The 18,433-nt window shown below is 38.1% G+C and overlaps 1 protein-coding gene across 3 annotated transcripts in view; it reads right to left on the bottom strand.

Moving 5' to 3' along the window:
* Positions 1-1,012: 1,012 nt before the first annotated feature.
* MSL2 (MSL complex subunit 2) overlaps positions 1,013-18,433 on the bottom strand; it is a 33,733-nt gene continuing 16,312 nt past the window's right edge. For 2 of the 3 annotated variants that reach the window (XM_036120514.2, XM_036120515.2), the window contains one exon: positions 1,013-4,371. In XM_036120514.2, coding sequence (XP_035976407.1) covers positions 2,780-4,371 — 1,592 coding nt within the window. In that variant the 3' untranslated portion in view covers positions 1,013-2,779. Of the gene's footprint in view, positions 4,372-6,484; positions 6,506-18,433 lie in introns of those variants that run through there. The other variant, XM_078071628.1, reaches the window with a different exon arrangement.

Here is an 18,433-nt window from a genome sequence, read left to right as displayed (position 1 = left end):
GAAAGGAAATTTTATTTTTCATCTGTTGTAAAACTTTTACTTTTCTTCAGCAAGGTCACCATATAGTTGTTTCAAGAATACTAAGATCACAGTAAAATAAAAGGAATTCTTTATCTTAGGAGCATATTATAGCTCTGCACAGAAATGTAGACTTACTGAAGCTAACCAAAAAGATAAATCACCAAGTTCTAACACTTCTATCATTTGATGTATGTTAATAACAAAGACTCAAAAGAACAAATGAAAATGTGTCATATTAAAAGTTGTTATTGTTTTGATGGTTTCAAATCCTGATAAAGTCAATCCAGTTACTGCAGTAATAATCTCTCAATCATCCCTAGTCAGCCATTGGTCAGCATTCCTAAATAACTCATGGTATAAAGAAAAACAATGCAAAAATCAAGGCACTGTATTATTCTTCCCCAAATGTATATAATATAGGCCATTCAGAGCATGCTATCCCAAACTCCTCAGTATTCTACAACATAGAATTAGAAAACTAATATTTATTGATAGATTTAAGGTGTAATACAGGTTTCCAAAAATGTGGCAGTGAGAATACCAGCATAAAAAAGAGAAACTTGTGCTAAAAACAACCTGAATTAATCATTGGCAATATTACATAACAATCAAGGCCCTCACATACTAATGATTTCCGATTTGTCTATATTGCCAACCTCCCATGCATCAAAAAACACAAAACTAAAATTATCAAACTTGGGAAGAAATAAAGTACTCTGAATTTTAAGATCATAATATTAGGAAAGTTTGGGAGATTTGCAAAATATATCCTAATCATCCATGTGTACAATCTCATTTCTAGTCATTTTTGCAGTGATCATTAGTGAATAAAGAACAGATTTACAAGTTTATATAGCAGGGCATCTGGGTTCAACACAAAACTGTTACAAACTTTAGGCAAATACATGTTTCATAAGACACTGCTAACACTTAGAGGAATTAAATAAAAGTCCAAAACTTGGAAAGCAAATAAAGACAAGACAACTAAGAAGCATTTTCCACCATTTACTCTTGTTATCAAAAATAGTTCAACTCTTCTTGCAAAACAAAAACAAAATAGTACATACTGGACACATACATCACATTTTTCTTCCTATGGCTTTAGCCCACCCCCACCCCACCGAAAGAGACAAAAAAAAAAAAGGAAAAAGAAAAAAAAAAAAAAGAAAGCCCAACAACAAAAACAATTCTACCTGACCACATTCACAGAAAATGACACCAGGATACACTACAAAACAGAAGGAGGTGTCATCTGCTCTGTGTCCAAAGGTTTCTTCTCCATGTCTTGTACTAAGTGAGTAACCATCATTGAACATGCTGTGTGCCAAATCAAAACATAAACTTCAACATATGTCAGATCTCATGAGAGATGGTGAACGTAGTAGAAATTAGAAATTTTCCAGCAGTATTTTTCTTTAAATAAGCACTGTCAAAGCAGCAATTCTTCTTTTAAATCATAAGGTCATTTCTTTACAACCTAGTCAGTCCTTGTTTTATTTGGGCTGTGCTCTTTCAAGCAACTGACTAGATTTCCCTTCAACAGAATGTTTGTGACTCACTTATCTTCCCCATAAAAATTAAAGGGAAGACATGCATTTAAACTGAAACATAGTTTGTGCTTTACATGCAAAAGAGCATTCTAAAGAAAATCCTCCTAGCTTCAAACCTACCTAAATGCACAGGCTTCATAAAAATGCATTTTTTATTTGGCCTCTATAAAGAAGCCTTCATAATGAATAGCACCCCAAAAAAGAGAAAAGGAGCATATTCAAAATAAAGTCTGCAACTATTAGAGGAAACAAACAAACAAACAAAAATCAAGTAAGTGGCCAATAGCAATAAATATAATGCATAAACCTGGGTAAGTTTTGGGGCATTATTTCAAAATTATTTTAAATAAATCCCAATTTCTAAATAAAAGTTATTATTTTTTTAAAATTCTGTCACATCCTATAGTCTAAATTCAATTACCTTCAGAATAAAACTGCTCTTCTCCACTTCATTTATCTAATTAGAACACTGCTAAAAGTGAAGGATTTCAAAATTTTTTTCCCTAGAAATGAGTCAGACTAACTATAAAAGTTATTCAAACTCAGAACGGTCATAAACAGCTAAACATCTGCATCTTGACAGAATTTCAGTTTGTTCACTTTTTAAAAGACAGATTTCAACATTCTAATGAGGGGCAAATTTTCTTTCATAATACTGCTGATTTAAGAACTGCTACATACACCAGTAGCCAATTTTCATGATCAGAAATGGTATTATGTCAGCACAAAGGTTGAGCCAGACACATCAGCTTTTCAACAGGAGAAGCATCAATGGCATCTGAAGGCGGCACTGAGTCCCCTGAACTAATGGCTACTTTTTCACAAAAAATTAGCACAATCTTTATGGACTGACTAGATACCACTTCCTTACATTTAATCATAAACTTTGATTATGCACAAAGCATGACCATAAACAATGAGGTTAATGTTATTTTCCTTGCCAAAGTTCATTTTGTATAAATCAGTTGCATCAGCATTTGTTCTCAAACTATGAGGTTCTGTAAGAACTAAGGACATATAGTTGTAGGGTTACTCCTCCATTATCTGCAAACTATTTCCCCGACACTAACACATATAACTTAGCAATGAAAACACTTGATACAAGTGATCTATATGCAGGAGCTCCGGCAAGTTAAACCAACAAAACCATAGCTGCCGTAAAACTGTAGCTATTTCCCTACCAGAGGTAGGTTTAAAGACCCACTGATTTAACAGTCGAATCTCATGTCTATAGCTTCATCCAAACTTTTATCATCATGTGTACTGGCAGCTAAAAACGTTGTTACTGGGGACCCTGTGACATTAATTACACTGGTGCTGGTACTAGCATTGCGCACAGCAATGCTAGTCACATTAATGCCCAAAGTGAGCCTGGTCTGCTCCAAGGCCTTTTCCGGCACAGCAAATGCCTCCAGCTTCTTCTCCCCATTGGCCATATAGGAGTTTTGGCAGCCACGACATATACAATCTAAGCAGGCTTTGCGGTTAGAGTAGCAAGGGCAGCGTTGGCCGCGGCATGTAAGAACACTTGGATTTTGAGTAGCACGCCCACATTTACAACCTTTCTTTTCCTGGGGTTTTTTATACACAGTCTTGGTAGGACTTCCTGGCATAAAATGGTGACTAGGAATCTTCTCCTTTACGGTTTTGTCTTTTTTAAGAATACCTGGCTTGGTTTTAGAGTGAGATTTCTTGGATCCATGTTCATGACTCTTTTTCATGCTTTTAGTAGATAAAAGTACAGTTTTGCTGATTTTGGGTGTTGTGCCTCCATTGGGAACAGTTGCCATAGGTTGAAGAGAAATTTTGCTCTCCCGTTTCACTGTCACAGGGGCAGATGCCCCCAACGTTGGGCCTCGGATAATGGTAGAAATTGGAAGTGGCTGAACTTTCTCACTGTCACTTTCTGATCTGGATCGTTTTCTATTCAATTTTGCTACTTTCGGAGTTGCTGCTGTACATGATAACCCATGAAGTGCAGGACTGGTGGACATAAAAACATTATGGCTAAGAGACTGGGAAGAAAGCTGCAGAAAAGGTCCATTGGATACAGTGGCTTCCAAGTTGGGCTGCAAATTAGGGCAACAAACCTCTGTATTTGAAACAGTTTCTAAGCTGCGGAGCACTTCCTCAACGCTCAGTAACAGAGAGTCACCAGGTTTTATATCTTCACTGAAACTGCAGATATCAATGCCTGTGGAGCATAAGTCAGTGGCTACTGTGTCACAGACAGGTGGCAAGCTGTCAGACAGATCCTCAGTCTTTATGTCAACAGTGTTACATACATCAATTGTGTTTGAATGTTCAGGTGAAGGAATATTTATACCAAATCTATCTATTGAAAGCCCATTATAAGTAGGCAAACCATTGATAACAGAACTGCCAATAGCAATGCTGAGGGTGCTTTCAGATATTGGAGATAAACTAGCTTGAGGATCAGTTGTGGGTTCTGAGGTTGAAGGTAAAGGGGAATGTGTTAAACACAAAGTAAAGGATGAATCTGAGGGTTTTTCCGTCTCCTCACAAAACAATGATCCATCATTAAGCAAAGCCAAAATATCAGAAGAACAGTCAACTGCTTCTATTATATCCCGTGCCAGTGTAGTCTGTGTGATATATTCGCATAGTTTTTTGTAGCAGTTCACTAGGATGCTTAACTGCTTGTTTTCCTCAAATTGCTCATAGTCTTTGCACCAGCTACATGAAGGTTTCATCATCATTTTCTTGCCTTTACAAGGTTTGCAGACATAATGTTGGCAGGTGGAGTTGGTGGGTGCAATAGGATCTTGTAGCAAATGTCCTAAGAGGGAAAAAGGAGGAAAGCAAAGATTTTAGTAAAATAAATATACGATTTCATATATTGAAGTTAAGATGAGATTATAAGTAATCTATTAAAATTGAGGTGGGTTAAACTCACCAGACCAGATAACAAAAAATATATCTTACAGGAAATGGAAAAATACTCAATAGTGCACTTCACTTCCATGCCATATTCCCCATTCCTTTATCTCAAACCAGAATCTTCCTTGATTCTGTATTTCTCTCCCAAACCGTATGTTCTGGTCCACTTTCTTATCCTCTTCTCCAAAAGCTACAAAGAGGTGAAGATCAGTCACCAAAAGCACAAACTTGGCTTAAAACCCTTGGAACCTCAACCTAACACAACACAACACGGTAATGCTACAATATACTGAACAAAATCATGCTGTTTATTTTGTATTAAACACTGGGAAAAAGATATGAGCAAGAGACACTCAGTCCCTACCCTCATTAAACATAGTTTAAGGGTATTAATCAGTAAAAGGCATCTTCACCAAAAAAAGTATAATTTCAAAAACCATTTTATTATATATACTAATCTAAAACTGAAAAGATTGAAATGTTATGATGAAAAAGAACAATGTTCATTTATTGAAAGAAAAAATAAACAAACTCTCCTACAAAAAAATCAAAATGCAATGACAAAAAAGAATTATATATAAATGTGGGCGCCTGGGTGGCTCAGTCGTTAAGCGTCTGCCTTCGGCTCAGGTCATGATCCCAGGGTCCTGGGATAGAGCCCCGCATCAGGCTTTCTGCTCAGCAGGAAGCCTGCTTCTCCCTCTCCCACTCCCCCTGCTTGTGTTCCCTCTCTCGCTGTGTCTCTCTCTGTCAAATAAATAAATAAAATCTTAAAAAAAAAAAAATTATATATAAATGTATCAAAAGGAAAAAAGGGCATACTACCAGACTCAAAATTCTTCTGACAAAATACAAAATGACCCTAGTCATAAACCACAAGTATCCTAAGTACAGCAATATCATATAAAAGTGAAAGTGGTCTCCCAAATTATAAATGACCTGTGTAGATTATGTACCAGGAAAGAGAGAGCAACTAGATCCAATCGCTCTTTCCACCCTACTCCACAAAGAAGCAACTGTTCTTCGTTCCCAATTCAGGACAAACAGTAATAAACTCAAAGTAGCACCTGTTTCTCAAACAAAATTATGTAATTAAGACTCAGGCATGGGGGGCGCCTGGGTGGCTCAATTGTTAAGCGTCTGCCTTCGGCTCAGGTCATGGTCCCGGGGTCCTGGGATCGAGCCCCCCATCGGGCTCCCCGCTTGGCGGGAAGCCTGCTTCTCCCTCTCCCACTCCCCCTGCTTGTGTTCCTGCCCTTGCTATCTCTTTCTAAAAGAAAAAAAAAAAAAAGACTCAGACATGGGAAAGAAGACACTTCGGGCTACAGCCAACTGAAATCAGCAAACCCTCTCCCTTAAAAGCAACTATAAACCTGAAAATTTTTGACAAAGCAAGTCATTTTCACAACCAAAGACATAAAACCATTTGAGAAGCATTTATATGTTTGAAAAACTGCTCAATTTCAGGTAACAACAGTGAGAATCTGTGGTGGTCTAGTCTGGGGCTGCCCAGTTCTCCCCTGTCATCTGTTCCATCAGTATTACCCTGAAGACCAGAAGCTGCTGTGATGGAAGGGGGCTCACTCCATTTAGTAGTGCAGAGGATGATGCAGAGCCCCAGAAACATAATCACTGAAAAGTGACTTCTCAGAGGCTAACCAGCTGGAGAAGGCAAACAGCTCAGTTCTTACTAGCCTGAGACTGCATAAGCCCAGGTTAAACAGGCCACAAACAAGATGACAATTTACCCCAAGTTGATCTATAAATTCAATGTAATCTTTGAGAATCCCAGGTGTCTTTTTAAAGAAACTGACCGATTCTAAAATTCTTACGGAATCAGAGGACCTAGTATAGCCAGAACAATTTTTTAAAAGAGCAAATTTGGAGGAATTTCACTACCAAATTTCAAAATCTTCTTTAAAGTTATAGTAATCAAAACGATGTGGCAATGGCAAAAGGATAAACATATAAATCAATGGAACAGAACAGAGAGTCCAGAAAGAAATTCTTACATTTATGGTCTACTGATCTGTGTGACGAGTGCCCAGATAATTCAACAGGGAGAGTATTTTCCACACATCATGTCGAACAATTTGATATCCAAATGCCAAAAAACAAAAAACCAACAACTACTTAGATCCTTACCTAACAACATGCACAAACATTAACTCAAAATGGATCACAGACATCTAAATGTAAGACCTAAAATTCTAGAAGAAAAACACAGGAGAAAAATCATGACTCTGGGCCGGACAAAGTGTTATATGTGACATCAATGCACAATCTGTGAAAGGGAAAAAATTATAAAATGGATTCCACAAAATTAAAAATGTGTGCTTCAAAAGACACCATTAAGAAAACAAAAAGATAAGGGTGCCTGGGTGGCTCAGTCGGTTAAGCATCTGCCTTCGGCTCAAGTCATGATCCCAGGGTCCTGAGATCAGGTCCCACATCAGGCTCCTTGCTCAGTGGGGAGCCTGCTTCTCCCTCTGCCTGCCCCTCTGCCTGCTTATGCACGCTATCAGATAAAATCTTTTTTTAAAAAAAAAGAAAATGAAAAGATAATCCACAGTATGGGAAAAAATATTTGCAAATCATTTATCTGATAAAGGGCTTATAACATGACATTAAAAACACTTCCTACAAATCAATAAAAAGACAACTCAATTTTAAAAAGTGGGCAAAAGAACTACTGGGTATTTACCCCAAAGATACAAATGTAGTGATCCAAAGGGGCACATGCACCCCAATGTTTATAGCAGCAATGTCCACAATAGCCAAACTATGGAAAGAGCCTAGATGTCCATCAACAGATGAACGGATAAAGAAAATGGTGCGTGTGTGTGTGTGTGTGTGTGTCTGTGTGTGTGGAGTATTATGCAGCCATCAAAAAAATGAAATCTTGCCATTTGCAACAACGTGGATGGAACTAGAGGGTATTATGTTAAGCAAAATAAGTCAATCAGAGAAAGCAAGTATCATATGATCTCACTGATATGAGGAATTTGAGAAACAAGACAGAGGATCATAGGGGAACGGAGGGAAAAATGAAACAAGATGAAACCAGAGAGGGAGACAAACATAAGAGACTCATAATCTCAGGAAACAAACTGAGGAATGCTGGCATGGAGGGGGGTGGGAGGGATGAGGTGGCTGGGTGATGGATATTGGGGAGGGTATGTGCTATGGTGAGTGCTGTGAATTGTGTAAGACTGATGATAGACTGGTACCCCTGAAGCAAATAATACACTATATGTTAATTGGAAAAAAAAAACCTAAATAAAAATAATAAAAGGATTCAGGAAAAGAAATAAATAAAAGTGGGCAAAAGACTTGAATAAACACTGCATCAAAAAAATATGAGTGTCTAATAAGCATATGAAAATATGCTCAATATCATTAAAGTAAAACCTTACCACACTGCTTACACACCTCTTAGAATGGATAAATTCAAAATGGACAGTATACCAACAGTTGGCAAAGATGTGGAGAAACTGGAACCCTTCTGTATTACTGGTGAGAATGTAAAAGTGTAGATCACATTGGAAAACAGTTTGAAAGTTAAACATACATTTACTATACAAACCAGCAATTCTGCTCCTAGGAAAAGGAGCTTTCATCTCTCAAAGTAAAATGAAAATATATGTCCATATAAATGTATGTGAAATATGCATAGCTGCATTATTCACAACAGACAAAAACTGGAAACAATCCAAATGTCCATCAACCCGTGAGAAGATAAAATGTAGTATATTCATACAATGGAATACTGTTCAGCAATTAAAATAACTATTGGTAAATGCTACAATATGATTAACTTCAAAAGCATGCCACGTGAAAGAAGACAGATGCAAAAGAGTACATTATTGGATTATTTCATTTATATAAAATGTCTAGAAAGGACAGAAAAGCAGAACTAGTTGTTGTCCAGGGCTGGGACCAAGAGCAGGGATTAACTGTAAGGGCGCACAATGCAACTTTCAGCAGTGATGAAAACGTTCTAATATCGTATCAAGGTGATGGTTGCACAACTCTAAAATCTTTAAAAAAAAAAAAAAAAAAACTTAAGCACCAATAGTTATGAAATCCAACCTTCTACCTAATACAGGAATTCTTAGAGTACCCTTGACTTTATTTAAGGCAGGATGTAGGGGATATGAAAATATAGATATATATGTATGCACTTTTTTGTTTTGTTTTGTTTTTAAGATTTTATTTGACAGAGAGAGACACAGCGAGAGAGGGAACACAAGCAGGGGGAGTGGCAGAGGGAGAAGCAGGCTCCCCCCACTGAGCAGGGAGCCCGATGCAGGGCTCGATCCCAGGACCCTGGGATCCTGACCTGAGCCTAAGGCAGACGCTTAACAACTAAGCCACCCAGGAGCCCCCATATGTATGAACTTATAGGAATAAAATGTTAAGGTTAAAAAAATACGTATTGGGAAGGAGAGACTGAACAAAGTAAAAAAGGAAAGGACTAGGCTGACTATTCTGGGTTTAACTTGTTTTGTAGCTTTTAACTCTCAAACCATATAAATATTTTACATAATTTTATTAACAGACTAAAATTTTAAAAGAAACCCCTAGGGGCACCTGGGTGGCTCAGGTGGTCTGCCTTCGGCTCGGGTCCTGGTCTCAGGGTCCTAGGATCGAACCCCATGTCGGACTCCCTGAGCCCCTTCTCCTTCTCCCTCTGCCCCTCTCCCCTGCTCGTGCTCTCTCTCTAATAAAATCTTTAAAAAATAAAAGAAACCCGTAAAAATGAAAAGCAAAGTAACTTTAATTTTATATAAAATTGATGGTTTAACCATTCAGAGATTAACTATTTTTTTTAAAGATTTTATTTATTTATTTGTCAGAGAGAACACAAGAAAGGGGAGCAGGAGGCACAGGGAGAAGCAGGCTCCCCACCAAGCGGGGAGCCTGATGCAGGACTCGATCCCAGAACCCTGGGATCATGACCTGAGCCAAAGGCAGACGATTAACCGACTGAGCCACCCAGGCTTCCCGAGATTAACTATTTTAAATGACTTTGTAACACAGAAAATTGACTGATCCTAGCATCCTAGTTTTGTTTTTCAGTAATCACACTGGTGATGGTAATGTTGTCAGTTACTATGAAGGTGCTGATGTCTACTGTCGGATAAAGTAAATGACGATGTCCTCGAGAATCTGGATTTTTTTTTTTTTGGTAGGAAGAAAGAAGTCATAAGATAGAAAATGTTAAAGCAAAAAATCCTGTAGTTCTGAATTTCAATTGGATTTATCAGTATGAATTCATGTTTTCATCTTAAATATGCATATTTCCTAGCACAACACACTGAAAAAGCCTGGAAGCACCCCAGTAGTAATGAACTCACATAATGGTACTGAAAAACAATTTCCTGTTCAAAGGAATCACAGATTCTTGGACAAATAACTGATTCCAGATCTGTGACATAAATTAGACAAGATGAGTTTTGATTACCTTGTTATACCGGAAAGCAAGGAAACTATCAAATATCAGGACTGTGTTAAAGAGACTTAGGAGCAAACCAGAAGAGGTTCCTGCTGGCCAAACATAAGAAAATCTGAGCGTGCATAAATGCAATGGAATGAAGCGTATCTTAAAAGTTCAAATCTCTGAGTTCATGGATGGATGTAAGGGAGGAAGGAAAGAAAAGAAGGAAAATCCGTTTCAAGATGCCAGTGAATCAGCTCATTAGTTTGAAAAGTGGTAAATAAAGAGCTAGCATCAAGTGTTTATTCTGATTTAAGTATGTATGAACTATACCACCAAGTAACCCAATCATGGATGAAAAGTTTCTCTTTACAGAAAAAATGCGGGGGTACCTGGGTGGCTCAGTCGTTAAGCGTCTGCCTTCGGCTCAGGTCATGATCCCAGGGTCCTGGGATCGAGCCCCGCATCAGGCTCCCTGCTCTGCGGGAAGCCTGCTTGCTTCTCCCTCTACCAGTCCCTCTGCTTGTGTTCCCTCTCTCGCTATGTCTCTCTGTCAAATAAATAAATAAAATCTTGGGAAAAAAAAATGCAGCTAATAAATGAAACAATATAATTTGAATGTCATCATTTTATAACCCCTAATGATTTGCAAATTGTACAAACTAAGTGGTAAGTAAGGATTGCCTTTATTCTGTCACTGATTTTTCACCAGTCACTTCAACCAAAACTTACCCTAAACTACCAAGCATCTTAAAGGATTTACACTGTACACATCTTTGTATTTCTCTGTGAGGTATTAGGAGAGTATGCCTAATACTGAGAACTGAAGAGGCTAGAAAACACATCAAAAACTCTCATTTATTGATTTATAATTCCACCACTACTGAGTTCTTAAGAATTTCAAACACCTGGCCTCATTACCTATTGGACTGCCAAACCATTCCCCAACACAAATATTTGAAACTTTAACCCACCATTAGAGATGCCTATACCAAACTTGTTTTATGCACTCAGCTAACCGTCTTAACCCTCAAAGGTTTCCCAAAGGGTTCTCTTTACACTTCATAACAAAGGCAGCTCCAGTGATAGGGGGGAGAAAGTAAAAGATTCAGGGATTTCTTAACAGCCTGGTGTCAGCCACATATCTATTATATGTCCATCCCTAAGGAAACTCCTCCCTGCAAAATTAAGAAATGTTACATAACACTTTTAGAATTGTAAAAATACATCTTATCCTAGAAAATAAAATGGATGGGCAATCTGAGTCAAGGGGAAATGTGTCATTCATTTGCAGACTGTACTGTAAAAACTGGGGAGTATTTGGGGAGAAGTTTAATTTTACCTTATATCATATTCCATATACTTTCACATCCAAGTACAAAAAAAAACCTGTTCAAAAAAACACATCTTGGGGCACCTGTGTGGCTGAGTCGGTTGGGCAAACAGCTCTTGATTTCTGCTGGGGTCATGACCTCAGGGTTCTGGGATCAAGCCCTGCGATGGGCTCCCCAATGGGTGTGGAACCTATTAGGGATTCTCTCTCCCTCTGCCCAACAACACCCCTCCACCTCCACCCCAGCGCACGGACTCACTTAATAAAAAAAAAAAAAAAACCCAAACATCTCAGACTTTACAAATGTATAGTTTGAGGGGTGCCTGAGTGGCTCAGTCATCATCTCAGGGTCCTGGGATCGAGCCCTGTGTCAGGCTCTCTGCTTTAATCTTAAATAAATAAATAAATAAATAAATAAATAAATAAATAATAAAATGTAGTATTTATAACAAAATAATTTCTCACTGCATTGCCTTGAATCCTTAGCCTGCACTGTATCACAGGAATTTCTTCCTTTACATAACACAAGTTGTCTTGTAACTAAATGAATTTGAAACTGTGTGCCTTAAACAATATTAAATGATGCTATATTGACCCAAAAAGACTAAAGACTAAATAAATATTTCTACTCCTCACCTTAAAAAAGTTACTAATTCCTTATCTGTTCTCCCTCTAACTTTTTCCATCCCCAATCAGTCAATTATAATTTGAGACCAAGTCTTAGTTTTAGTTTACCACAATGGCAATTCTGGGAATACGTAGCTGCTGGTAATTAATTTACTAAGATACTTAATATCAGATTTTTTAATGTTAATTTTGTAAAACTTTTTACTATAATAAAATTTCAAACAGACAAAATGAGAAAATAGTATAATTACCCTCCATATATATCACCCAGATTCAATAATTATCAAGATTATGCTACATTTGCTTCATCTTACCCTTTCATTAAATATTTCAAACAAGTCCCAGACATCATTAATTCAACTCTATATATACATCAGTATAAATCATTACAAAGTACATTTTCTTCTGCAACCCACAATGCCGTTATCACACCTAAATCAACAATTTTTAAATAATTTTTAAACCATATTTAGCTTTAATTTTTAAAGCACTAGAAAGGGGCTTTAATTCAGCTATCAAAACCACATTTTATAAATTATACTTTTCTGAATAAACATGTTTAGCCACAGAACTTCCCCATTATTAAATGGATTTAATACAGATCATTCAAATCATTACAGTATTAGTATACCAAAGCTAGCACGTGGATTGGCTGCCATGCATTTTACCCCTACCACTGACAAGAACCACTGACTGCACCAAGATTTACAGAGCAGCTTCACCTTGAAAGACCCACAGTGCCAAAATAAATAAGCAAACCAACTGTAACCAGGTCTCAAATCAGGTCGCCTCTTCTACATTCAAGGAAAATGCACTTCTCCCTAGCATAAGCAAACAAGAATATCATTACTCTCTTAGCAAACTCTAAAATACATAACCGATCCCAATTTTTTAAAAAGCAACTGGCAATCCATTCACTTCAAAATACCAATGGTAGAAGTAGCCATACTATAAATCTTATGTTGACATGATAGACTACCAAGTCAATCAGATCTTACTCATGTCCAAAGAAAGATCTTTTTGCTTCTCCATTTTAACCGTGACAGCATTTAACTCCACTAATATTTTCACCAGATTATTGGAGGAAATTAAGTGTAGGGGGTGTGGAGAGGGGACACACGAAAAAGTAAAACTGATAATGACTCAAATGTTTAGCAAAATTTGTTAATGACTAAAAAATCATCCTGTGAATACTGGAACTGGCAGTAACAATGATCATAAAATAAAATCTACAATGGCAAAAGCTACAAAAGGTTAAAATGTAACATAGACAAATTAGACGAGTAACAACAAAGAAACTGAAGAATCATTAATCCTCATTTTAGAGTTTATATGGAAAAGAAATCCCAATGCAAGTAATTTCAGTAAAATGAAAACAATTAAAAAATGGAAAATGGTTTAAGAAATTAAACTATCTCAATGGCTTAATTTTGGCATTTGACAAAAATGTATCTTACAATTCTAAGTAAAATAGCATATGCACATAAAGAGCATTTATCAGAACCAATACATTCTGTATTTACCACCATCCCCTCTCCAGAATTCCCACTGCTGGAAAGGTGTTTTTTTTTGTTTTTTTTTTTTAAGATTTTATTTATTTGGGCACCTGGGTGGCTCAGGTCATGGTCCCAGGGTTCCGGGATCAAGTTCCGCATCAGGCTCCCTGCTCCTTGAGAGCATGCTTCTCCCTCTGCCTCTCTCTCTCATGAATAAAATCTTTAAAAAAAAAAAAAGATTTTATTTATTTGACAGAGAGAGACACAGTGAGAGAGGGAACACAAGCAGGGGGAGTGGGAGAGAAAGAAGCAGGCTTCCCCCTAAGCAGGGAGCCCGATGAAGGGGCTCAATCCCAGGACCCTGGGATCGTGACCTGAGCCAAAGGCAGACGCTTACCCACTGAGCCACCCAGGCGCCCCTGAAATGCTTCTATTACAGCAACAAAGACTGCCTAATCAATAACCTCAAATAATGCAAGTAATTTCACATAAATCTTACTTGTATCTGAGATGACACTTGAGGATCAGGAAAAATTGGCCAAGACTCACATGAACAACATCCTGAAATACCACTATCAGAAAGTAAAAAATGCACACAGGCAGGCCATGGGTAATGATTAAAACCATCATAACAGGGGCGCCTGGGTGGCTCAGTGGGTTAAGCGACTGCCTTCAGCTCAGGTCACGATCCTGGAGTCCTGGGATTGAGCCCCACATCGGGCTCCCGGCTCAGCAGGGAGTCTGCTTCTCCCTCTGACCCTCCTCCCTCTCATGCTGTCTCTCATTCTCTCTCTCAAATAAATAAATAAAATCTTTAAAAAATAAAATAAAACCATCATAACAGTTCTCCAAGAAGCATTCTTGGAAATGAGAATATTAAACGTTTAAACTCAAGGAATCCACAAGGACACATAAATCTTACATTTTTAAATAGTTACAATATATACAGATATATGGGAAAATATATGGGGTGGGGGGGAGATCAACCTTTATAATAACCTCTCAACCAGTTTTACCAAAATAATGAAAGAGAAAAATAAAAATAGTACAGAACCCATCAGATGTAAAATATATGGCATCCTACAAAAGACAGGAAGCAGTTTTCTGCTTTTGCTGATAACGCAAGCAACATAAAATAGAAAGGATATCATAAAAGATACATTCCTATATACTAATTAAATATGTTTCCACAACAACCTAAATGTGCTTCCCAACAAGTGGACCCATATCGAAACTAATTAGAAAATAAAAAGCTACCAGAAAATCGTATTAAACTTCTAAGAGAGGAAAAGAATAAATGACAAAACTTTGCTTGATAAAATGGAATCATTATATTCCATGAGAGTTTCTTAAAATCATTACTAAAGAAACTTAAGAAAATAGTACTTAAAGTACTGGTTAAAGTACTCAAAAAAAAAAAGTTCTTAAGTAGAAATTTCTAAGTTCACTTACGTTACTGACTCTAAAGGCTTTCCTCAATCACTTTTGACTACGGAAGCTTTATTAAAAGCAGTAAGAGGGATGCCTGGGTGGCTCAGTCGGTTAAGCATCTGCCTTCGGCTTGGGTCATGATCCCAGGGTCTTGGGATAGAGTCCCACATCAGGCTCCCTGCTCAGTGGGGAGCCTGCTTCTCCCTCTGCCTGCCCCTCCCCCCCAGTTGTGCTCTTTCGCTCGCTCTCCGACAAAAAAATATATATTTTATTTATTTATTTGTCGGATAGAGAGGGAGGGAGAAAGAGAACACAAGCAGGGAGAGCAACAGAGGGAGAGGGAGAAGCAGGCTCCCCGCAGAGCAGAGAGCCTGATGTGGGGCTTGAACCCAGAACCGTGGGGTTATGACCTGAGCTGAAGGCAGATGCTTAACCCACTCAGCCACCCAGGCATCCCAATAAATAAAATCTTTAAAAAAAAATTAAATAAATAAAAGCAGTAAGAATTTTGTTGCCAGCCAAATCACATTGCTCTGAAGCTCTTGGATCCAAGACAGGATGGTAACTTATAGCAATGACAAAACATCTGACTGATGACAGGTGGCACATTTGATCTTGAAAAGGCACTCTCAAATGTTGCAGACAGAAAATCAAATATTCTGTTTAGGAATGCAGTCTTGGATTCTGCTAGGCACATTTTTCCTGAATCATGAGGGCAAGACTTTTGTATGAAGACTCAATCTAACCATATTTGTTTTAAACATACTTTACAGGTTTCCATTCTCTACAGCATGACCAAAAAAGAAGAAAAAAATGTGGCCGTATTTTAAATATTCTCAAGAAAATAATCAATGAAAACATGAGTCTGACCTTGAATGGAGGGGGTCAATTTTTAATTTACAAAAGGCAATAAAAAGCAGAAACACTAACAATGAATGATAGGGGGCAGGGGGAAAGAAGCTAATTAAATGCCAAGATTGTTCAACATGTTTAAGAAAGTATTCATTCCTTTTTGTTACCTCCCAAAACATGTCCTAATAATCAATTTTTTTTCTGTATGTTTGGCACTATAAAATTTATATTATTACATGATTCTATCAACATTTGCCTGGGTATGTCTCAGAAACATGAAAAACTGGTAGATGTTAATCCTTTAAAGTTTAGCAGGTCCATTACAAATCAAAAGAAATTTTATTTTATTTTTTTGAAGATTTTATTTTTGAAAGAGAGAGAAAAAGAAAGAGTGAGCATGAGCCCAAGAGCAGGGGGGAGGGGCAGAGGGAGAAGCAGACTCCCTGCTGAGCAGGAAGCCTAATGCGGGACGACTCCATCCCAGGACCCTGGGACCATAACCTGAGCTGAAGGCAGATGCTTAACTGAGTCACCCATGCAGCACCCTCAAAAGAAATGTTAAAGTTCAGTATTGCGAGTCAGGTTCCACAGCACTCAAACTCTCGGGAGAGAGCTTAGTGTCCTGGAAGTTTACCTGGGGCACACTCAGGACTATCACAAGCAGAGAAAGGAAGGAGCAGAGGGAGAACAAGTTAGAATGGGTTATAATCACAACAAAGGCCTCTGATGACCCCACTGGAAGCTGTGAGTGAAGCTAGGAACTATGATGGCGCTTCAGAGATGTCCCATGATGGGGCAAGGGAGCCAGGTCTTTAATGGACTAGTCTTTAGACGCAGGCTACTCCCAAGGGGATGTGAGCTTGGCTTGGCTCTCTTCAAGCCAAGGGCAATTCCCAGGGAGGTCTGACAGCCCCAGCAACATTCCCAGTAATTAACAGAATGAAGTCCCTCAATCCTGAAGTGGGGATTTGCGTAATGCATACATGGCATCCACTATAATTAGTTAATTCTGTAACTGTCCAAATCTCATCAACTTTGAGTAAAAAAAAAAATGTAATGAATAATAATTATGTGCCTTTAAAAGTGACTTGGCCCTCTATTTCTTAAAGCTATAAAGTGACTAAGTATCTAGGTTCTTTCCAGCTCTAAAATTTGATGATTCTAAGATTTTATAGCAAGATCTATAAAGAGTGCATCAAAAGTCTTAAGGTTGGATATCATTAATTGTTGAGGTGATAGGTATATTAGAGCTCTATTTTGTATGTTGAAATTTTCTATGTAAGTTACAAAATAAAATCCAATACTTGCATGTTTCCACTTCCCCTCATATTTTCACTTTTCCAAATTACCAAAGGCTTTACATATTTAAATATTCTCCCTCTTTCCCCACCTCCCATTCTCCCCACACCCACTCCCCTCCAACACACACACACAAACACACACTTACACACACATTTATACCCTTTTCCTCTTTCCTCCAAAATAAACCTTCCCTCCTCTACTGCCTCTGGCTCCAATCCTCCCTTCAGTTACCCACCTAACTGTATTCATACCCTCTACTTCCACCTTCAACCTTCCTTCCCGATAGCAATGTACCCTCCAGTTATTCATAAAGTACTTCCCTAGATTCAGTCTTCTAACAGAAGGTAAAAATTGCTAATCCCAAACCAATGTGCTTTTCTGGTTGATCATTCTTCCTTAAAATGCTCTCCTCCCTTCTCCCCTAACACTTGCCTCCTCCACCTCTTTTACATCGTCCTCCTCTGCTTTCTCCTTAGTTTCAGTATTCCCCATGTTTCTGTATTAAGATCTATCCTTCTTACTCATTCCAGTATTCCACAGTAATCTTGGGTCACAGACCCCTTCGAGAATCTGATTATACACACATGCAAAGACACAAACTGTTGCATAGAACCTCATGGGGATCATGAACCTTTTTGGAAAGATAAGACACCCCAAGTTAAAAACTGCTCCACACATTACTTCCAGAGTTATTTGCACATAAATTGGTTCAATTACCATTTATAAACTGGTGACTTCTGAATCTTTACCTCCAGCTCAAATCCCTGCTGACCCCAGACCCACTTATCTAACTGCCTACTAGGAATTTTAGGTCTCCTTCGATCACCCACAGACAACTCAATGAGCAAAAATAAACATACCTCCCCTAAATCCCCACCTAAAAACCTGCTCCTCCTCCTGCATCCCTTATTCTCTTGGATGCTGACATTATTCACCCAGAAATCAAACTAGATAAGCTTGATATCAACTATCTAGACTCTTCACCAGAATTCCACATCCAGCATATATAGCCTCTAAGTCACCCTTCAAGTTTTATTCTCATGACTACTACCTTAGTTGAACCGTCATCATTTCTCACCCCAAATATTGCAAGTTTTCTAACATCTTCCTGCCTCGACATCATCTGCTCCAATCAGTCCACCCTCCACACACTATCACCAAATAATGTTTCTAAAACACAAGTCTGCTTATGTCTTTCTTCTCAAAACCCCTCATAAAGGCGTAAAAACTGCCAAACACACACAGACACACACACACCACCTTCAAGCAGCCTTTAAAATCTAAAGTCTTTGGAATGACATATAAGGCCTTTCAGAATCTGGCCTCCACCCAACCCCCCCACCCAAAACTTCATAGCATTAAGCTTTCTCCATACTCCATTCCATTCCATACAATCTTCATACTCATTCTCACCTACCACTGACCATTCCAAAACATGCAATGCTTACTCATTCCTCTGTGAACTGCTCTTCCTAGAATG

Source organism: Halichoerus grypus, chromosome 1 (genome assembly GCF_964656455.1).
Source record: "Halichoerus grypus chromosome 1, mHalGry1.hap1.1, whole genome shotgun sequence".
Taxonomy (NCBI): Eukaryota; Metazoa; Chordata; class Mammalia; order Carnivora; family Phocidae; genus Halichoerus; species Halichoerus grypus.
Note: the sequence above shows the minus strand (reverse complement) of the source record. Positions and strands in the feature narration are given on the sequence as shown.